At 39.2% G+C, this 22,425-nt stretch overlaps 2 protein-coding genes across 3 annotated transcripts; one reads left to right on the top strand and one right to left on the bottom strand.

Annotated features, from left to right (window-relative positions):
- Positions 1-2,558: 2,558 nt before the first annotated feature.
- On the top strand, positions 2,559-15,124 carry LOC133993788 (unconventional myosin-Ic-like). 2 transcript variants are annotated; one of them, XM_062432869.1, is made up of 33 exons: positions 2,559-3,054; positions 5,764-5,922; positions 6,027-6,142; positions 6,395-6,593; positions 6,841-6,921; positions 7,056-7,235; positions 7,350-7,448; positions 7,828-7,941; positions 8,035-8,106; positions 8,200-8,319; positions 8,428-8,510; positions 8,666-8,771; positions 8,855-8,935; positions 9,037-9,128; positions 9,241-9,335; positions 9,479-9,525; positions 9,669-9,749; positions 9,920-10,025; positions 10,466-10,583; positions 10,673-10,786; positions 10,904-10,980; positions 11,419-11,487; positions 11,857-11,941; positions 12,040-12,199; positions 12,306-12,389; positions 12,476-12,569; positions 12,673-12,728; positions 12,817-12,952; positions 13,396-13,466; positions 13,555-13,652; positions 13,755-13,854; positions 13,969-14,036; positions 15,057-15,124. In XM_062432869.1, exons 1-32 carry the CDS (start codon positions 3,037-3,039, stop codon positions 13,993-13,995), a joined length of 3,138 nt encoding a protein of 1,045 aa, XP_062288853.1. In that variant the 5' UTR covers positions 2,559-3,036; the 3' UTR covers positions 13,996-14,036; positions 15,057-15,124. The 2 variants fall into 2 exon arrangements, with proteins under 2 accessions (XP_062288853.1, XP_062288852.1); XM_062432868.1 differs by lacking the exon at positions 15,057-15,124 and having other exon boundaries at positions 13,969-14,576.
- Positions 14,640-18,589, bottom strand: LOC133994377 (uncharacterized). The gene is made up of 5 exons (XM_062433621.1): positions 18,515-18,589; positions 15,654-15,794; positions 15,434-15,535; positions 14,955-15,131; positions 14,640-14,828 (listed from the first exon to the last, which is right to left on the bottom strand). The coding sequence occupies exons 1-5, from the start codon at positions 18,587-18,589 to the stop codon at positions 14,640-14,642; spliced, it is 684 nt and encodes a 227-aa protein (XP_062289605.1).
- Between the last annotated feature and the right edge of the window lie 3,836 nt (positions 18,590-22,425).

Consider the following 22,425-nt stretch of genomic DNA (forward strand, 5'->3'; position numbering starts at 1 on the left):
TTGTCTATGTGTGTGACACAGAGAGAGAGAGTTGGAGAAAAGAGAGAGAGAGGAGACTAATAGCCCATTTTTCCACCCCACCCAAAAAAAGTCATCATTCCTCTATGATTCATTATTAAACTGAATCGGAAAAGCTTAGCAGTACAAAATGAGGGAAAACCATTACATCTTAGACTAAGTACACACAGGCAGCCAGTTTATGACAAGAAGGTTATGCTGGGTTTTCTGGATTTGTTCCATAATATGTCAGATGTTCAGAATTAGTTTTAGAGTTTTAATGTAATTAAATGAAATTGAAGTCAGGCAGAGGGCTGTATCTGCAAAGTAAGAAATCAGTCAAGGAGGAAAGAGACTTGCTTTTGAGACATCATTGTGCATTTGTTCAGTCTTACATCCTACAGTGGTTTGGTATTGAGTTTGACAGCAGTCGGTGTAGTGACTTTTGGCAAGTTTTAGACTCCAGTTCATTGCACGTAATACATTGGATTTTCTGCATGTTAAACTCACTGAGGAGGGCAAACAGTTAAATTTGGTTGATGTTAACATGCACACAAAGTTGAGAAAGAACCAACCTCAAATGAATGGTCTTGATGGAAGATCTTGAACATCAGGAAGCAGCTAGGAAGGAAATCGTTCTTACAGGAACCGCTGAACAAAGATAGGAACAGTGATTTAAAAACAACTCAGGATGATACATCATGAGCTCAGGTACTGAAGATGGACTCCACAGTTGTTTCTTTCCGACTGACTTAAGTTTAATTTAGCATGCAATAAGCATGTACCAGATGTTGTAAATGTGTACAGATTAAAGGAACCAGATGTTTCAGGGGAGTACCCTTATGTTTTCCACACGCATGTGGTTACGTACACAAGCTGTCTGAGACGCCTTTGAACGGTTTTAACCTCAGAACATTTCAAATGGACTTTACAGATTACTCTGAAATAGTAAATTAGACTTTAAAAAAGACACCGACATGCTGAACAGACTGTTTAGTGAACTATAAATAAATATATTGCTTCTAGTGATCTTGTTGTCCATGTGATCCTGGGAGCTGTGTTGTTGAGGGCTTCTGGGGGGGGTCTTCCTTGCCAAATTTGTCCCAGGTGAGGCAAGGCCCATATGACACCCAGATGAGGGAAACTAGAGCCTGAGTTGAGCACCTGGTGGCGAGGCATAGACGCACAGTGCTCCTGTGAACATAAACTCTAATACACTCATATTGGTTTACTCAACATACTGAACTCATATAAAAAAAATTAAAAAAAACATTGGCCCCAACAATAGTCACAATTGTTCTGCATGCATTCATTTTTCTGTGTTTACTTCAAAAAATAACCGTGTATCCTGAAGTATAATGTAGAGGTCACATAACCTCCTGTCCAGAATATTTCCTCGCTGCACTGTTTGGTGTTGATAGAGGAACACAACAATACCCACTACTCTGCTGCGGTCAGCTTTTCAGACGCAACTAAATGATCAAGTATGGACTCATTGTTTGAGTTTCTTTTGATTTTTGCCCTAAACTGACGTGCAGAGACTGATCATTTGAGGTGATGCTGGGGTGAAAAGAGCTCATACATACAACAAACAACTGAGGGAACATGGACACTTCATTTTCAGAAAGAAAAGTTGTGAGAAAACAGTTGAATGAAGAAAAAAAACTTCAGTGAGATAACCCAGGGTGGACCTGGCAAGACTGTTTGCCATATATAGTAAAAGGGGCGGAGCAACAGTGATACCAACTGGTACAAGATCCTTAATAGTTTAATAGTTGTGGCACTTTCAATTCTTCCCTATTTTTGTACACTACCTACATACAGAAGTGGTAGCGAGGGAGCAGCATGGAGATTATTTTCTTCATGTTTTTCTGCTGAGACAGTGAGAGATTGTGAAAAAAGAGCAAGAGACTTCTTCCATCTGGGTAGCATTATTCAGATTCCTCAGTGTTGGATATTTGATGATGCTGGCAAGGGAAAGAGAGTGAGGCGTGGAGTGAGGGGAAAATGGGGTGAGAGGAAAGATGAGAAGAACCAGTGGAGGGCGCTGTTCTCATGAAGAGGCATTCACTTCACCTGCCACATATATTGAGAAATGGAGGGAATGCAAGAAAAGAGGAATATGGTGGTCAATGCAGACAGCATATATTATGTATAATTATTTCTATGTTCAAATTTATAGTGAGTTGCATTATGATTGTTGGCAGGAAAAGCAAGCAGTTGCAGAAAATGACTGACCAACTTAATCTATCAGATAAATATCAGATTAATTTGCATTTGCAGAGTGATATTTTGATGATGTAAGTTATTTCATCAACAGTGGAGGACAGCCATGAGGAGGGAGAAGTCTGGCGGGTGAACTCACATCCCATGTGAATCAGTCTCAACTTGTGGGAGAAAAGGGAGGGAGCAAGCTAAACAAGGAGGGAATGAAAGAAAGAATGTACCAAGATCTCATCATGTGATTTTTTTTTCTTGGTTTTATATAGTTGCACAGTGATTACATGTTTGTAGTTTGAGGCTCTTAGCAAAATTTTCCAAACCCTTCCAGCTCTCTGCTTCTCCGGCTCTTTTGGCACCATTCAACAGCATACTTTCCCTTGACTTTTTTTTATTTTTTTAAATCCAGTTGTGTGACGTGTGTGAGGAGTTCCTGCCCTTGTTTCGTGCAGCAGCCTATAGTTTAGAGGGAAGGAGAGGGATCCAGGGAGAGGCCGACACTTACACGACCTGTCAAAGGGAGGATGAATTGAAGGTGTAAACAAGAGGAGCTGTTGGCGTTTTGGCCTGAGCGTGAGCGCTTGTCCTTACAGGGGAGCCAGACGAGGAGGAGGAAAGACGGGGAGAAGCGACTAAGGCTGAGCGAAAGTGAGAGAGTGACTGACGGAGAGAGAAGAAGATAAGGTGCCTCATTCTGTCGCCCATGGGCAAATGTGGATGAGAAGTTACAGTTGAGGAGTCGGTCTGACACTGGAGGAGGAGCACCAGCCCCGGGGGGGAACCATCAGCTCATCCTTCTTCTAGCAACAACAGGACAGGATGAGGTACCAAGGCAGGGTAAGAGCCACAGTACCATGATGCTCCTTTTTGTGTTTTTACATTTGGTGCTGCACACTGACCGGATTTAATGTGTGTGTGATTATACGTGCACAGCCTGTAGTCATGCAGTGAGGCATAAACCCTGATCCAACAGTCACCCATGGAAACACTGAAGAGGGAAAAGCAAAACAGAACAATGAGTCACTTTGAGTTTTTTTTCTTTGCATGCCTGTGAGTCATCGTGTATTTTGGGTTTTTGTATGGGCTTCGACTCAAACAGTCCAAAGAGGATAAACTTGGTAGTTTGCCACCATAAACAGTACTGGCACATCAGTGGTAGAGAGCCAGCTGTGGTACCAGAGAGCTCGCCCTGGGACAGAGTGGTGGGGTATGCCTTATAAGGAAGACAATCCGAATGTAGTCGGCCCAGCAGAGCTTAGTCACGGGGTCTCGAGCCAAGTCTCACTGGTTGTCACTGCTGCAGCACCTACAGTACAAACATGCAGATTACACTACAACTCGCTGATACGCAACAACGACAACACTGCAAGGATGAGATTAGCTGCAAAGAAACCTCCATCCCAGTCCTGTAACCGTTAAGACATCTCAGCCACAGTGTTGCTACCTCCTTTAAAATTTCCCCATTAGATTATGTAACCACAGCAGTGAGAGTGTTTCCATGTTTGAAAGCAAAGAGTTTTTGGATGAGGCTTCTCTATTAAAAGTAAAACTTTTCCGCATGTTATGATGATACAATTCCTGGGATGAACCTAAAAACTGTAACTCATGACTGCTCCGAGATTCAAAAAAATGTTTGCTGTGTTTTGAGTAGAAGAATTTTGTTTTGGGGTTTTTTGTATGGAAAGTCTGATGTGTGTCAGTGCACTGTTACTGCTCTCTCTCTCAAGCAGACAAAAATAGTATGAGCATAGAAAGACAATTGCAAATATTTGGATTTTTAAAACATCTGAGAGATTGATACTGCACAGACACCGTCAGCACAGCATCTACTGTAAATCTGAAAAACATCAGAGACTCACGTAAAAGGCAAGGGATCTGAAGATAGAATGATAGGAGTCTGTCTGAATTTAGAGCCAGATAGTTTCGGTCAATGTCAATCCCCTTCTGTGAATATGAACGCTTAATGTAAATGCTGAACGCTCAAAGTTGTATTCTAAGTTTCGTTATGATGTGCGAGCCCGTGGTGAGTTACGTGACCTCACATATGACAGGCCACAAACACATGCACTGATAAAAGTCAACCTAAACCAAGCGTAAACATTCTTCCGCAATCCAAGTTACGAAATTGAGTGGAAAAAGTCCCCCTGTATACCATGAACTTATAGGAAATGTTACAATTTAGCTTAAGTGTATCTTCACTGCGTCCTCTACACCTCAAGCGGTGTAGCAATAATCCATGCTCTGCACTGTCAATTATGTCACCTCTTGTCTCAGTTATTAACAGAATTTGTGTTTGGCATCCAACAAACCTCATATCCTCATTGTATGATATAAAAACATGCACAGCTGGTGACACACAGCATAGAAACATTTAGCGGCATCTACTGAATGCCTGGCCCAAACCTGACCCTGACATTCCTCAGTTGTATCCTTTGGAAAATCTGACTGTGAAATGTAATTACTGTCTGTAGAAAGACCACCTGCAGGAATGGGAGAACAATACTCCAAGGTGAAGCAGAGAGGAGGGGCTGCAGCGGAAGTGTCCGGTGACTTTCCTTTGCTCTCGCTGCTTGGCTATCTTCCACTCTTGTCCTCTTTGTTTTTTTTAAAGGATTTTCCTGCATGTAGTGCTCGGAGATAATGACCTTTTACCGGTATTAACCGGCCAAATGAGACCCCAGAGAGGCTCTTACATTCAAGAAAAACAGAAGCCCAGTGGAAGTCTAGCCCCTTTGTTCCACTTTCTGCTTGTTTTTTTATTTAATTTTCTATGTTTAAAGTAAAACAGAAGGGGCCTCTTTCATAAATGTATCTTTGAAACTGTAGAGAGTACAGCTGGTGGGCTGTAGCGCACTGATTTCACACTGCTTTGTGTTTCTTGATATTTATCATCAGTCTGCACTACGATGTTTGCCATCACAGTAGGGTTGACATGTACACACACTTTCCTAGTTGCATTGGTTTTAACCCCGTCTAATGATTTAGAGCTGTGTGTACGATAGATACATCATAATACACTATCTCACTGTCTCATAATACAAGAGTCTACTCTGTCTGTTTATCATTTGGATTCTTTAAATGTCTTCCTTGTTTAATCTTGGCAAAGCTCTCTGAAACTGTTCTTACTTTGTGTGTTTACAGGGTTGTTTTGTGGATGTGGTCACTAAGTCTTGAGTCATTTGTCTAGAGAATTTAACATTTTGCCCCTCCTCATAAATGGATTCTATTTTGTAATATCTTATGTGGCAATTATTGTAATGTTGAGCGCCAGATGTTAACCAGATTGTTAATTCTAAGTGGATACATGTAGTTGAATCATATGAAATGGAAAGAGGTCTTTTGTGCCCCCTGCTGGTGAACAGTGTGATTGCATCTGTTATCAGTAAGAGCAGGAATCTCTTTCCTCTTTCTTTTAAATATAGGAGACCACTCATGGGTCCAGAGACTTGGTTGTTGGAAGACGGGATGTTCACAGATAGTGAACTAGAATGACTCTTCTACTATTTGCAGGAGTGCTGAAGGGTGTAACTCTCTTTCTCCCTGTAGGAGGTGGATGTTGAAGGAAGAGTGCGTCTGGTGATGGAGAGCGCCCTGACTGCCCGGGACAGGGTCGGGGTGCAGGACTTTGTCTTGCTGGAAAACTACAACAGTGAGGCAGCCTTCATAGAGAACCTGCGGCGACGCTTTGGAGAAAACCTCATCTACGTAATAAAGCCACCTGTCTTCACACAGTATGTTCCAAAACATTTCAGTGGGTGCGGTGACACATATTTGAACATGTTGTCTGTTCTGCTAATATTTTGGCACAGACGTATATTGGCTCAGTGCTGGTGTCAGTGAACCCTTACAAAGAGCTGGAGATTTACTCCAAGTCGCAGATGGAACGCTACAGGGGGGTCAGCTTCTACGAAATATCCCCTCACATGTGAGTCCTTCCTTGTCCTCAGACATGTTTTTCTTTACCAAACTGCTCCGCTGTCAGTTGCCATCCCATTAATCACGTAGTACACTGAGAACTGTGAAACTCTCACCGTGATTATGAAAATTCTGTATGATTTAGCCCTACATAAATTAATTATAAAATAAAATATTTGATCACCATGTTAAATGTTTGTACACCCAGTGATTTAATATTAACTTGATCTGTAGCTGATGCTGCTCTTGCGTTTTCCCTTAGTTACGCTTTGTCAGACAATGCCTACCGGGCCATGCGGACTGAGAGGAAGGATCAGTGTATTCTCATATCGGGCGAGAGCGGAGCAGGTAAAACAGAAGCCTCTAAGAAGATCCTCCTCTACTACGCCGTCACCTGCCCCACCAATGATCACATGGCTGCCCTTGGAGACCGCCTACTCCAGTCCAACCCTGTTCTGGAGGTATTTAACCTTTGGCATTTTAAATTGAACCTCCAGTATTACAGTTAAATACATAGCAAATTCAGACTTAATTATCTTTCTCAGCATATGGTACTATCTGAGTGATCTCTAAAATCTGAATAACCTTTATACATCTGTGTTTTGTAAATAGTCAATGTTCCCTCTTGATTGTTTGATTTTATTATTCTATTGTTGCTCTTAATTTAACTTCCCCCCTTTAATTTCCTGTCTCTCCTGCTTTGTTCAGGCATTTGGCAATGCCAAAACACTGAGGAATGACAACTCCAGCCGGTTTGGAAAATACATGGATGTCCAGTTTGACTTCAGGGTGAACACTCCCTCCATTGTCATTCTTTATAGAAATAATGTGTTTACACCATACAGATAACATCACATTTAGTTTAGTTATTCTATTGAGTACTAAACCTGCTTTTAAACATCTGCTGCTATCTTTTTCAATAGGGGGCACCAGTAGGCGGTCACATCCTAAACTACCTGCTGGAGAAGTCTCGTGTAGTGCATCAGAACCACGGCGAGAGGAACTTCCATATCTTCTATCAGCTTCTGGATGGAGGGGATGACGGCCTGCTTAACATGCTGGACCTTGAAAGAAACCCTCAGAGCTACCAGTATCTGGTCAAGGTGTGTGTGGTGCAGAAGTGAGATTGCACTGATGATTGCAATGACATGCAAACAGAAGTCCTTGCAATTATATTGACAGTTGTGGTGTAGCCTAACATTAAATTGTCCTTTTAGGGAAACTGTCCCAGAGTCAGCTCCATCAGTGACAAGAATAATTGGAAAGTTGTGATGAAAGCGTTGTCTGTTATTGGCTTCACTGAAGAAGAAGTGCAGGTCAGTACAATCACACCGCTGAATCATAGTTGCCTGAATGCAGCTGGCAACACGGATGTTTTGTTTTTTCAGTCACATTTTCTGCTTAACCTTTACCACATTAAAGTGGAAACATTTAAACTGTAGTCATTGGAATAGATCCAAGATAGGCAATGTTTTGACAATTTGCATTATCCTGGGAATATTATTTTTAGTCACTGTTTATTTTTACACTTGCCAAACATCACATATCACATCATCAATCCAAAAAATACAATGTCTCTCTTCATGTTTGCATATTAATTATCATATTCTCAGTGACCCTTGTATTGACTTCCCAAATGTCAAACTGTGCATCTTTAAGATTGTTGTTAACTCTATTTCTTGTGTTTTACCTCAGAAACTGTTGAATATCATCGCCAGTGTTCTCCATCTGGGAAACACTCAGTTTGGGGAAGGGGAAGAAGGAGAAACTTATATCACCACGGAGACTCAGATAACAAATCTTGCAAAGGTCAGAACAGTCTCACTAGTATTACTGGATGTTCAAAAATGCACAAACACTGAGAAAAAAGGCAGCGCTGAGAACAGATGTGTTGTTTTGCAGTTGCTGGGTGTCGATGGCTCGACCCTCAGGGAGGCTCTCACTCACAAGAAACTCACCGCAAAGGGAGAAGAGGTGACGCGCTTTTTGTCCTTGTTTTGCATATTTTCACTTGTTTGGTGTTTATCGAGTAACTTTATAATTTGTTTCATACTTTGTGCATTACAGATGATCAGCCCACTAAATTTTGAGCAGGCAGTGTCTGCCCGCGATGCCTTAGCCAAGGCTGTGTACGGTCGGACCTTCACTTGGTTGGTGGAGAAGATCAACCAATCACTTGCTCTTAAGGTGCCGTTTCCGTCTTGATAACATGTGAATGACAGTAGTGGAAATTCCATAATGTAGTTGTGATGTTCTACCATCTGATTTACAGTGCTTACTTTATGTGTTATGCAGGATGAAATCTACCACAGCAGCAAAGGCTCCTCAGTTATAGGTCTTCTAGATATCTATGGCTTTGAGGTACTGCAGACCAATAGGTACGAGTTATATTCATTTCCTTCTTTCTATCGTACCTAAATTTGCCTCTCAACACAGGCTGAAATCCAAAGTCTTTGTCAGCAGTAACTTCTATTGTCTCTATTATATATCCAGTATTCATTTGGAGTCATTTCTTTTGTACTTCTTCCTACAGTTTTGAGCAGTTTTGCATCAACTACTGCAATGAGAAGCTCCAACAACTGTTCATTGAGCTCACCCTCAGATCTGAACAGGAAGAGTATGAGACAGAGGGAATTGCAGTGAGTCCATCATCCAAACACATAACTTTGATACTAATATTAATATTCCCACTCCAACACAACATTGTTCTGTGTACTTTCAGTGGGAGACAGTGGAGTACTTTGACAACAAGATCATTTGTGACCTGATTGAGGAGAAGCACAAAGGCATCATCTCCATTCTGGTGTGCACGAAAACCCCTAGTTTATGTGTGTGTCTCTACATATGGTGTTATATTTCCCACTGTCATTATAGGTAAAGTTAAATAGTGTGGCTGTCTTTTAGGACGAAGAGTGTCTGAGACCTGGAGAGACTTGTGATGTCTCCTTTTTAGAGAAACTGGAGGATTCACTGGGCAGCCATGCCCATTTCGTCACGTAAGCAACATTTTATATCAAATATTATTTTGATATACAGACTCTTCTAACTGCAACCTCTTATATCAGCGGGCCTATGTACTGTATGTTACTGTGCGTTTATGTATTTCAGTCACAAGTTGGCAAATGGAAAAACTCGCAGGGTAATGAGTAGAGAGGAGTTTAGACTTCTGCATTATGCTGGTGAGGTCAACTACAACGTCAATGGTAAGCTGTAATTTATCACTAGATCAACCCGTTGACTATTTTTATTCATGCATTCATTGCCTTGCAAGTGGTGACACTTATTACAGAGCACACTCCACAACCCACTAATGACAAATTGCACTGTTTATGTTTGTCTCTTTCAGGTTTCCTGGACAAGAACAACGATTTGCTGAACAGGAACCTGAAAGAGGTGAGCATTATGAAAATAGACATGGTCGAGCCCCACCACAACCTTTACAAACTTGTGTGTCACTTGCTATTGTTTGGTTGAAGAGGAAGGGGGGGGGGACCCACTGTGTTGACATGTGGTTGTGTGGTTTCATCTCTGTTCAGGTCATGTGCCAGTCAGACAACCAGATCCTAAGTCACTGCTTCCACAGAGAGGAAGTGATAGACCAGAAACGCCCAGAGATGGTAACCCTTTTTTCCCCCTTGCTCAGCCATTTAGTAGCTGTGAGAGTGATGATAAAGGAACATGTGACTGACCTGTTTCTCTCTCCCTCTCTTCCTCTCTCTGTCACAAACCAACACACAAACCAAAAGATAATTTCCCACAGTTTGTTTTTTTTTCTTCTGTCATTTAGGCTGCGACACAGTTTAAAAATAGCCTGATGAAACTGATGGAGATCCTCATGTCCAAAGAGCCATCCTATGTGCGCTGTATCAAGCCTAATGATGCCAAGCAGCCAGGTATGCTTATATATTACAGAATGTATTGTAAAATGAGTTTGATGCATATTACATTACTGTTATTCTCAAATAAGTTTCATAATTAATACTATGTACAAACAATGGGGAAAAAGAGTTAAAATGTATCAGTGGTCATGACATACTGTCCATCATATCAATATGAAAGAAATTGAGGATGTTTTTGTTTTGCATCAACAGCAAATTATCACGAGATTCAATCAGAAAACAGGGAGGTTGGTTGCTGATTATAAAAAACAACATAAAATGAGGCAAATTAGAAATAAAGGCAGGTTCCCAATAATTTATACAGTATTAAATAAATGAAATCAATGTCTCTTCCTTTGAGGTAAACAAAGGCCTCAGTCGCTATTTGAGAACATGCAGCGTGTGTTTGCCATAAGTGTATCATGGTCACCAGAGAATAAGATTTCTCCCTGCAGGTCGGTTTGATGAAGTTCTGGTTAGGCACCAGGTGAAGTATCTCGGCCTGATGGAAAACCTGAGGGTGAGGAGAGCTGGCTTTGCCTACAGACGCCGCTTTGAAGCCTTCCTACAGAGGTGACTTTCTCTTTGAGTGATTCACTGCCTCAGTATTTGTTAATTCGGTTTACTTTATGTTCTTTTTATCATTATACTTATGTATGTAGGTATAAGCCACTGTGTCCTGAGACATGGCCCAACTGGCATGGCAGACTCGTGGATGGTGTATCTACACTGGTCAACCACCTGGGCTACAAAGCAGAAGAGTACAAACTGGGCAGGTAAGAGAGGAGATTGAACGTGTGCACAAAAACAATCCATACTTCACTGCATTGTTTGAATTCCTCAAATGGCATATGACTTTGTGTCAATCACGTTTTTTGGTCCACTTTCTGTAGGTCAAAGATTTTTATCCGATTCCCGAAAACTCTCTTCACCACAGAAGATGCACTCGAAGCAAAAAAACCAGATATAGGTGAGAAACAGTAGTAAGGATTATAAAAATTGCTGACAGCTGAAATGAAAATAGAATATAATGACTCACATTCAAATATTAACAATGTGAAGTACATTTGAAATGTTTGGTGTCTAATATGTGTGTGAATTGTAATATTTGTTTAGAGTTGTTAGAGAGGTGATGACTCAGCTTTTTCCAAGGTTGTAGTTTGTGATGTTGTTGTATTGGATTGCAATATATTGTGAGAATGTCACTCTTTAACACAATGAACATACTTTAAACACAATCCATTTAAATATTAAAAAAATGCACAACACAGCCTGATAATTCACAACATATCTAATCAGTGAATTACATCCCATGCTGTAAATATAAATCAGGTATCCACAGCAGGAATTCTGGAAAAATGGAAAAGCACGTAACTACATTTACTCTCTTTTCTTTGTTACGTTCCAGCTCTGACCCTGCAGACATCATGGAGAGGCTACAGGGAGAGAGCCAAATACCAACGCATCAGAAGTGCAGGTCGGTTCCACCGTCGACTCCCTTGCAGCTTTCTTCCTTCTTCCTCAGAACAGTATCACCATGTCCCAAAAAATGAAATAAATGAATACATTTTTCAACAGATGATTCTACCCTACATGTACACTACACTATGATATACAGTGTACTTCCCCAACTGTCAAAGTCCACGTTACACAATATTGTTACACATCTGCATTAATTGCAGATCATGCATCCTTGAGTGTCCATGTTTTTGCACTTTATTTTTCTTTCTGTTCTGTTGTGACTTTCGGTTTTGGTAAATGATGCTATACTAACCATGGGATGTTGTCTTTGGCTGAATATAAAAGTTGTTGTGGTGTTAATATATGCATGTATGTGTATGTGTAGTGATAGTGATCCAGTCTGGGTGGCGAGGGATGAAAGCACGCAGGAGGGCTAAGAGGCGTCGACAGGCTGCTGATTTAATACGCAGGTGCTTGACTGATACTTTGTTACTGTATGCATGTTTGTGACTGCTTTTTGTATGTATAGTAACATGATTTCCTTGTACGTCTTTAAAAAAAAAATCAGGTTCATAAAAGGCTTCATTTACCGTCATGAGGAATACTGCCCTGAGAATGAGTATTTCCTGGATCATGTACGCTACTCCTTTCTCAAGAATCTATGCAAAAACCTGCCCAAGAGTGTTTTGGACAAAAGCTGGCCCACACCTCCTCCCTCCCTCGTTGAGGTACAAACAGAGGGTCACTCAGCTGACTAACATGCACAAACAGAACTGAATCTTTAGAGTTTTAAAGTCAAATCTACATTGTCAATTCTTCTTTGGTGCCCTACAGGCCTCTGAGCACCTGCGGAGGCTACACATGCGGAACATGGTAACAAAGTACTGCAGGAGGGTGCAGCCTGAGTGGAAGAAGCAGGTATACTCACTACACGATGCATGATCTCACTTTTTTCTTTTAGCGTGCTGAATTTTCATCTTGCTTGATTTTTTTTCCTCCTCCAGATGCTGCAGAAGGTTGAAGCCAGTGAGATCTTCAAGGATCAGAAAGACAGCTACCCACAGAGTGTTGGCAGGTTGTTTTTGGACTCCAGGCTGGGTACGTGCCCATATATACAGCATTTTTTCCAATGTACACACAGTCAAAGAGTTTGCACCTGTACATTTACAGCAGAGATTTACTCTCCTGTTGCTTTATTTAGAATGTGAGCAAATCAATCTCAAAGTGGTCCAAACGCTCGGCAATGAAAAAGTACAGGTGAGATGAAACTTTTCAAACAGGAAATTGATGCATTCATTAAAACACACAGCTCCCTCACACTAATGTGTCTGTTTGTCCTTCTCAGTACGGTGTTTCAGTCACGAAATATGACAGGAGGGGATTCAAGCCTCGCCCTCGGCAGCTGCTCCTCACTAACACCTTTGCTGTGCTGGTGGACAGGACCAAGATCAAGCAGAGGATGGACTACACAAGTCTTAGAGGTGAAACTCAGCCAGGAGATGAATATGTTAAGATACTGAGTATTGTCTTTGCTGATCTCATAATCATTTAATCATTGCACATATTTATAGAGAAACAGGAGTCATAGTTGTTCCCTGTCTTCTCCATTTCCTTCCCTAAAATTAAGCTTATTTTTCTGTCGGTATTCAGCAGTCAATTATTCTACCTTCTCTGCGCACTGCAGCAGAAGTATCCATGGCAACCAAATTATGTTTGTTGTCCAATGCTCTTGTCATCCTTTGGATGAAAAAAAAGAAAAATGTTGTTTTCTCAATGAAAGATGCTTTTAAATGAGTAGAAGACTATTTGTAACAAGTTTGTTTGACTGACAGTTGTATTTTCTTTGACATCATTTTTAACTGATACACATTAATGATAAATTCATCGTGACCTAGCATTACTTGTGATCATGTCCTTTAAACAGGTATCTCTGTGAGCTCCCTCAGCGATGGGATGTTTGTTCTGCACTTGCCCAGTGAGGACAATAAGCAGAAGGTACAGTTGTAGGACAACAACAACAGTCATTACTCTATACAAGCGTGTATCCACGGGGTTAGTCTAAATCCAGCTGTGTCTCCCTCAGGGTGATGCAGTGCTCCACTGCCACCATGTGATTGAGGTGGTGACAAAACTCGCCATGATGGCCAACAAGACCAGCTATGTCAACATCAGCCCGGGCAGGTGAGGCTCTGTCTGACTGCTACATCTGAGGCACTACAGGTCTGTAGTTATTGCCAGTCTAACGGTCATCGTGTTCTTTATTACTTCCTGTTTGGCATGCAGTATCAGATTTGCTGTGGCTCGGGCTAAGGAAGGAATCATTGATTTCGTCAGGGGCTCAGAGCTGAAGGTGGCCAAAGGCAAAAGAGGACATCTGCTAGTGGTGAGTCTGCAGCTGCTCTGATGTCATGTGGGGAGCCCGCAGGAAGAAATGGGTGTTTTAACATTAAAAACGTTTCGGCCAGCTGACTGTGTTCAATCTGATTTTACTCTGCAGACTGCCCCTCAGATCAACACCACATGAAGAAACAGGAAGCAGGTTTCATTGGGAGGACCAGGCAAATGGTAATCCTTTAACTAACTGGAGGATTGCCACTCAGAAGTTATTATTTGTTAGTTTGCAGCAAACAGGATGATACCACAAGGGTACACAACATACTCAAGATCTCTTATTGATTCATAGACATCACAATTACTACAAGATTGTCTTCAATGTTCAATAAATACTGATATTATACCAATATTTTTTCAAGAAATCATAACATGAAGTCACCACAGCTTCAAATGCTTCATCTCTTTATTTTCATTCATACACAAATGTTTTTTTCACTTCATCAAATATAAAATATGTAAAACACTGTATTTCTGTATTGTAAAAGCAATAAAACAAACCACTTTAAAATAAATAACACGTTAATAAATATGTCAATAAATAGTAAATATATGTGGAAAGTCCAGTATATGGAGGGCTTTGGGCAAAAACAGGATGTTGGAAAGTGCTCAGTCTGTTGCATCAGCTTATTACAAACTTACAGTTAGAGGTTAGACAGAAACTCCGGGAAATACCCAAGAAACCTGTTAAATATGCTGTTAAACATCTTGTAAAAAAAGGCGTAAAGTGTTGACAACACCACTGAAGTAATGATTAAACTGTCTGGTCATCACAGCTCAGTATTGAGTCAGACGTGTTTTTGAAGCTAGCAGGAGGAAGTCTCTTGCCAGCTTGGTGAGGTAAAGGTTTAGATCCCTCAGGATGATGTAACCCTCCACTCTGCTGTCCCATGCTGTTTTGGAGTTGGTTTCTAGGTCCAGTGTGTTGGAAGTTGGGCTCTTCCAAGAGCTCTTCATGTGTTTCATCTGGAGAAGAAAGCAAAACAAAGTTAATCACATCAGTCTCGGTGTCACTTCCTCCAAAATGTGTGTGGGCTAAAAGTGGAAACAATGTGGGTGGATTTCAGGAAGAAGACTGTTGGGGAGTGATACCTGAAATTTGACTTTTTTCATCAGGTCCCTTAGGTTCAGCTGAATGTTGTTGATGCTTTGAGGTAAAGTGGTGACCTCGTTTTTTGTCTCTTCCTTCGCCAGCTGCCTTTTCTTCCACTCCAGCATGTTCCAGTAGGATTGTATATCACGGAGAGCAGCATGCAGACGTTCCCAGTCCTGAACATTCAACAAGAGACAACCACATGATAATGCAATCATAAAAACGTTGCACAACCCCCTTTCAATACTTTGAGCTTTAAAAGGGGAAATCCACCCAAATTTTCACAAGTTTTACATTCTGCAAGAGCAGACATTCTGACAGTCATCAGGTTTCGTTTTTTCCCTCCACTGTGCCAAAAAACAAATCTCAAAATAATGGAAGAAATTCTCAGAAAACTTTGAAAAAAATGTTTTGCGTGATTACAACCAGACAGTGATTTCCTTTAGAATTTCTTTGAAACTTCCAGACAGACACTAACCGTCAGCTGTAGCCAGTGGTAGAAATCTGTAGAAAGTAATGGCAGGTCCTTTAAGTGCCGACCTCTGTCCTCAAACTCCTTGTTTCCCAACTGGTGCTCCTTCTGTCAAAGTGAACACAGTAATAATTAAAAGTCTATATTTATGAAAATCTAATTGAAGTGTGTGTCCAGAGATATGAGGTGGCCAGGAAGAGAGCAGCAAGCATTTCTCAGGACTCACATATTCCATCAGCAGGTTCTGGACACGGTTTCTGGTTGTCCATGTGAGATCAAAGGAGTTCTTATATTGGTCTGCTGGAGAGGTCTCCACATGTTTAGGAATACAGCAAAGGAGGATAAGAGCACGCCACCAAACAGTCATCTGGAGAGACAGAACCAGTTATGGGTTATGGGTTATGGTATACCTTTATTTTTGAATGCAATCCATCACATGTGCTGCTACATCAAACCAGTGCTATGAAAGAGCAGATTTGGTCAGCTACTTTTCAGGTATAAACTGCCACTTCTGTATTAAACATTGGTAAAAAATTAAGACATTTAAAAAATAAGTGCAGTATCACTTCCAATACAAACTACGCTGTTCCACATAAGTGAACTGAATCTCTTCATGGGAACTTAACTGTAATTTTTCATACTTATTAAAGGAAGTCTATTTATATTTGTGAAAGAACACACCAGCCATCCCTCAACCCTCACCACACGGCATCCCCATGAATCTTATGTAATTCAGCAAGACTTCAGTTGATACAGTAGAAGAAATTTCTTAATTCCTCTAAATGGTTTCAGTGTGGAAGAAGCATTTTTTCCTCTTTTTGTTGTGCCCTGATTGCCAGATTGCAGACTACATACTGCTGGCCTAATACAAGAGACCCAGAATTCGAAGCATTAGGGTTTATGTTTTCTTTCAAGTTCTTGGGCTCTCTCTCTCTTTTCTTTTTTTGTCGAAACATGTCTTGTTGGTGCAAGACAGTCTCTGCCCAAACTCATGCAGTGATGATTAAGCATGGCAATGTCCTCCAATGGGGTCTCATAATAATTGATCAACAAAAGCTCTCTCAGGTCAACACAAATTCAAATTCAAAAATATCACAGCTGTTTGTCTTGGACACTAAGTCCAAGAAATTAAAATAAAATTTCACTATGTACTTATTGCATCTGTCTCTTGATTACAATTACCTGTTGTGTTTTTCATTTTACCAGATGCTCACAGGGTGATACAGTAAAAATTCCAAAAATAAAATGTACATTAAAACAGCAGTAACAGACACACATTCTCATTCAAGTGAATGACGAGGTCACCATCAAACTCATGTTTAAAGTATCTACATTTGTACAATAGGCTTACCTTAGAGGAGCAGTGAGCACACTGAGTGAGATATCTTCATACTGTTGTGAAGCTCACGTTCGTTTATATATATTTTGTTCTTGTTTTCAGTTTCTGATGCAGAGTTTTCCCCCCCTCTCTCTCTCTCTTACTCTCTCTGTTACGGCATCTTGTGGTCACTGACTGATTCATGCAAAAGTGAGGAACTTGCTCAGCAAGAAACCTAATATAGTATTAGGTTTACTACCCACTTTTTATTTTCAAACCAAAGATACTAAGAAAAGGGATCCCCTCTTCTTTTTCCACAGGCATGTGAATGAACAGTTTCCAGTCATGTTATGTGCGTCTTTGTGGTTTTAAGTATGGTTGCGTATTGGTTGTGTAACACTCTTTAATTTTTCTTTTTCTTTTTTCTTTTCTTCTATGGCACAGTTACAGCAATATTCAATAATGTCCTTGTTAAATTGAACAATGAATAATTACATAGAATATTTCTGCTCAGTTTCATCACATGGTCAATAAAACTATGCCAGCCACAGTGGCAAACTACTGTATTGTTATTAGAGTGTAAAAACAACTAAAATCTGTGACTTTTTTTTTTTTTTTTTTTAATCAAGAGACGATGAGGTTCAGATTTAAGTGTGTATCCTCAGGGAATATTCCAGTAGTCTCATGATGTACTGAGTAATGACTGAAATAGTTTCAATGAATCTCCCAAAAAAAGTCAAAACAGAGAAAACCACAGAGAAAGGCCCCTGTCATCATTGTCATTGACTGTCTGTCATTACTGACTCATTGAAAATAAGTGTTTTTGTCTTAGTTCCCCAAAAGCAAGGCAATGGGCACATACTGGTAAGACAAGGAGTTTGACATCTGTACTTAAAACAATTCATAATATTTAATGTTAAAGCTTTTTCTTTTCCAATCTTTTACTATCAGAAATGAAATATGGTTGTAAATAAAATACTTTGATTTCTTGAATTATGTACAACTTATATATTTCTTATATGAATAATGTTGCACTTAACAGTAATTCCAAAATCATCCATCAAGGCAGTGACATTTTTAGAAAGATATTAACATTTGTAATGTATAATTGCTCCCTAAGTTTTGTATTGCACTGTATTTTACAATCTCCATGCACATCTATTTTACTGTGCCACATCACACTTGTTTTAGCCCTAGTATTCTGGTTCCCAGTTGGTTTTATAATGAATTTATAGATTATATTTATTACCTTTAAGGCTCATCTTGGCCTGGCTCTTTGATACGTTTTGGATTTTGTATTTATTTTTGCCCCATATTATCCTGTATTTGACTTGAGGTCCTCAAATAGAGTCCAGGTTTAAGAACTAGAGTATATACATACCGTATATATTGTTCAAATGCACTTATTTATTGTGTTATTAATCACTTGGGTATATATTGTAGTAGACCATAATAAAAGACTATAACATGCAAAAACAAGAAAGAGAGAAGAGCCTTTGCAATCTTAATAGATTGTTTTGTTAGACTGATCTTATCCTGATTTTGTCCGAAACTTTCTATTTCTTGTATAATATTTAACTTCTTTGTAATATCTTTATTTACCAACAACTTTTTCTATTTGTTTTTATTATTTCTGGTTTGTAACAATTCGCCTTATGTGAAGCGATTTGTTTTTGTCAGGTGATGGTGATGGTGATGGTGATGTTTAGTGTCATATGTAATATATGTGTTTCTGTGGTTTGGGGCACACACACATTAAGGCTGATTACTGGACTGAACAGTGGAAGTTTCCTCAGCACTGCGGCCATGCAGTCATTCTCATGAAGGAACTCATGTTGCGCCATTTGGCAGCGGTGGCCTAAAGATTTGAGCAGCGGCCTTGTGAGCAGACGTTTGCCAGCTTAAACCCTGGACTGGATAAATCTGGGCAAGGCAAATGAAAAAGCAGCACTTGCCTCTCCCTCTTTACCACCCCTGAGGTGCCTTTGAGCAAGGCCCTTCACCCCACCAACTCCAGTGGAGTTACTTCATGGTCAGACAGTGGTTGGACTGGGCATCTTCCAGGTGTGAATGTATGTAACTATGTGTGATCAGGGCATTCTTGCAAAGGACAGCTGGGCTCTCAGTCAAATTTCCCTCAATAAATAAAGATTATTTTAAAACTTTCTGTTTGAAAGTACATGGCTAAATGGCCCTCAGGCACACTTCTAGCCTTGAAATGCTTAATTAAAGTTCTTAGTTGGTAAGATCATTTTCCATATTCTATGAAAATATTTTTGGTTGTATAATTTAAAGCAATATTGAGAGTATATATTTTTAGTTTTCCTCATGGATAAAGGAACAGCTTTCTCTTCCAGAAATTTGAACAACCATGAAGGAATTGATCGGTTTTGGGGTGAATTCCCAGCCAGGGATTAATCCAATGCATACACTGTGGGAAGTCACCCAACATTCAAAGGAATGAGATCTGGGGATATTTTGTCATCATTGTGAAACCTGAAAAAAAGTGTTGATCAAGGCTTTCGTTTATTGATCAGTGAACATGAACATAAAATAAGTATGGTTTGAAATTTGTGCAATGATGCCAAGGTGTATTTATGGTTTTATGGTGTCATCTACAGGTGTAAAAAAAATGCAGGGCAGCTGATTTATCACACTGCTGTAATAAACTACACCTGACCTAAAGAGGGCAGGGCAGCAATTTACACAGTATTACTGAATTGTTAGATAACAGTGGAAATTCAAATAGCATAGTAACATATAGTATACAATAGTAACACTGACATTTAATTAGACATTTCTCTTGCTTTAAATTCACATTTTGAAGTTGTAAAAAGTTAAATTTTGGACACCACACATGAGAGAGTTACAGGATCAGGTTGCAAAAGATATGGGTTATTTCTCTGAATTTAACAGGTATGACAAAATATACATATCTCATAGTGTTGTCAAGAGGAGTTACATTATGTGCAAGAGAAACTGGCAGGGCAAACATTAGAACTTTATGTGAAGTTTCCTTTTCTCTCTGATAAACCCTGTTTAAAAATATCAGAAAATCTGCATAAACTCTTTGAAAGTTCCTGTTTACTAGAAAGACTAAAAACTGGTATTATTACCTACCTCTGTGGTGTGCCAGTTTCACTTTGGCATACTGTTGGGTGTTGCTTGCCAGAAGGAGCATCTAGACAGTTTCTTTGTACTGTACCTCTGCAGAGCTAAAGCCATAGTTTGTCAATGTTACAGTAAGTGTTTACAAGGGTTCAAAGTTCACTCTGTCTAAGAGATATTCAAACTATAAAGTCTTCATTCTCTGACAGAATTTGTTACTGTGTGGTTGCGGTTAATCTACTGTATCCTTCAAGACATTTATGACCCAGTTTATTGAAATAATAATACACCATGTTTTCATAGTGTTATCACTGATATTTTACAGTAAGTGTTTACAAGGGTTCAAAGTATATTCTGTCTAAGAGGCATGCAAACTATATATTCTTCCATCTCTGACTTACACTTTTTTATTGGAATTGGAATTGATCTACTGTATCCCCCGAGACATTTAATCTACAAATGAACCTACTCTATACCATATGTTTCACAGTGTTATCACTGATACAGATTTCTGGCCCAGAATCAGTGAATAAAAATGTATTGCCTCAAATATTCCATGTGTTTTCATCAAGTGTCTAGCTTATATAAACAGTATACAGTATTACTTTAAAGCTAATTGAATCATTGAAATAATGTTAAATCCATTTACATTGTTAATTCGTACCAAAAATGCCTGCTATTTGTAAAATCTGCTCAATTTTGTGTTCAAAAAGTAAGAATGGGAGCATGAATGGGAATACTAAGTAATCATTTTTAATCAATAAATATTTCAAATAGTATCTTTCTAGTAGAGTTCAGACTGTTGTTGATGCCTTTACATTAAGTCGCCAGATGGTATATAGAGTTGTACCAAAAGGATCAATTTTGCTACAATAATTAATTAGTCATTAAAATATAGTTCTACAATTCATACACTGGGCTACTTTATATGAGGAAATAAGAAATAACGTGTATAAGCTGACTTCCTCTCAGATAGAAACAAGCTGAGTTCTTCTTAAATGATCATAATGTGGTCAGTAAAAGGGGAACATGTGTATTAGGCAAAGGGCTTCCCTCATTTTCCTAACCCCCTACCCCTGCTTACGTTCCCTTCGTACAGTAAGTTGAATTTCCCTCGTGATGTGCTGTTTACTCTAAGTCTATTTCTAGTTTCCTTCTTTTCAGGTTTCAGGCTTCTTTTCTACTTCTGTTATGCAGTTTCTTCCCATTTTGGGAAGTCTTTCATAAATAGCATCCTTATGTTAAGCAATGTAGACTTTAATTGCTTGTTTAGGATTACAAGGGCTCTGAACCATTTAAGGAACATTTTCAAAAATTGTTTAAAGGTATATACTGTAGTTTTAAAAAGCTATATCAAGCAATCATTTTCAGTTTTTTGGCAATTTAATATCAATAAAACATTTTTTTAAATTTAAGAATGACACATGTTCACCAAAGTGCTTTTACAGATGTGACTATTTAGCTTCCTAAGAAACCAGTGCCACTAATATAACATTTAAGGAGCAGAATGTACTACAGCCACACAGCAAACATACAAGTGCACTAAGATAAAAATAAAAAATTTATTCCATAAGAGATCACATTCACCAAAACAAAATTAATAAATGAAAATAATACACAAATTAAGCTTCTTTACACCATGTTTTCATAGTGTTATCATTGATATATATTTCTAGTTCATGCACGAATCAGTGAATAAAAATGTATTGCTTCAAATATTTAAATCCTTTTCATCAAGTTATATATGTATTACAAAAAAAACCCCATTTAAAACCCCTTTATATTGTTAATTTATACAAACAATACCTGCTTTTTGCAAAAATGGTTAAATGTTCTGTTCAAAAAGCTACATCAGCGTAATGGGGTGGGGGGTGGGGGCGGACTTTTAATGGGAATACAAAGTAGTTGTGTAACTATTTTGTTTCATTAGATATTTCAAATAATATCTCAGACTGTTGCTGTCCCAAAAGGATCAATTTTAGCCCCCCCTCTATTTACTTTTTACATAAATGATACTGTTTCTTGAACTGACATGATGTGGTCAGGGTAGAGGATGTGTATTATGAGAAGGGCTTCCCTTCTCTTCATTTTCAATCTCTTTCATTTTAGTTTGAAGTATCTCTTCTACTTTTGTTATGCATTTTCTTCCCATTTTTGTATTTATTTTATAAATAAGCAATGTAGACTTTAATCACGTTTGTGACTACAAGGGCTCTAAACCATTTAGAGGAAATGTGTGTAAAAGTTTTTGAATGGCTATGCTGTCGTTTTAGAAAGCCGTTGTTTAGACAGCCTTCCTCACTGAAGATATTTTGACATGTCACTGCACGAAAAGTACAAATTTTAATACTAATGACTGCTGAATTCCATTTAGCTGCATTAGTTTCAGGGTACCCATGTATGTTGTGGATGCTGGATCTCTATAACACTGTCATGCCTTACTGAGATACTGGAAAAGAGCAGAGCCCTCACTATGTTATTAGTAACACCTGTGCTTTTCCTACAATAACAAGTCAAACACTAAATACTTCATTCTACCTTTTACATTGTTGTAACATGTACATAAATGCAG

The sequence above is a fragment of the Scomber scombrus genome, chromosome 14 (genome assembly GCF_963691925.1).
Source record: "Scomber scombrus chromosome 14, fScoSco1.1, whole genome shotgun sequence".
In the NCBI taxonomy this organism is placed as follows: domain Eukaryota; kingdom Metazoa; phylum Chordata; class Actinopteri; order Scombriformes; family Scombridae; genus Scomber; species Scomber scombrus.

Coding starts and splice junctions, on each gene's coding strand:
- LOC133994377 (XM_062433621.1), bottom strand. CDS start 18,589: ATGGCGCAACATGAGTTCCTTCATGAGAATGACTGCATGGCCGCAGTG. Junction 15,795..18,514: donor AACTTCCACTGTTCAGTCCA/GTAATCAGCCTT, acceptor CTGTCTCTCCAG/ATGACTGTTTGGTGGCGTGC. Junction 15,132..15,433: donor ACCACTGGCTACAGCTGACG/GTTAGTGTCTGT, acceptor TTGAATGTTCAG/GACTGGGAACGTCTGCATGC.
- LOC133993788 (XM_062432869.1), top strand. Junction 8,511..8,665: donor GAGGTACTGCAGACCAATAG/GTACGAGTTATA, acceptor TTCTTCCTACAG/TTTTGAGCAGTTTTGCATCA. Junction 12,953..13,395: donor GGACTACACAAGTCTTAGAG/GTGAAACTCAGC, acceptor TCCTTTAAACAG/GTATCTCTGTGAGCTCCCTC.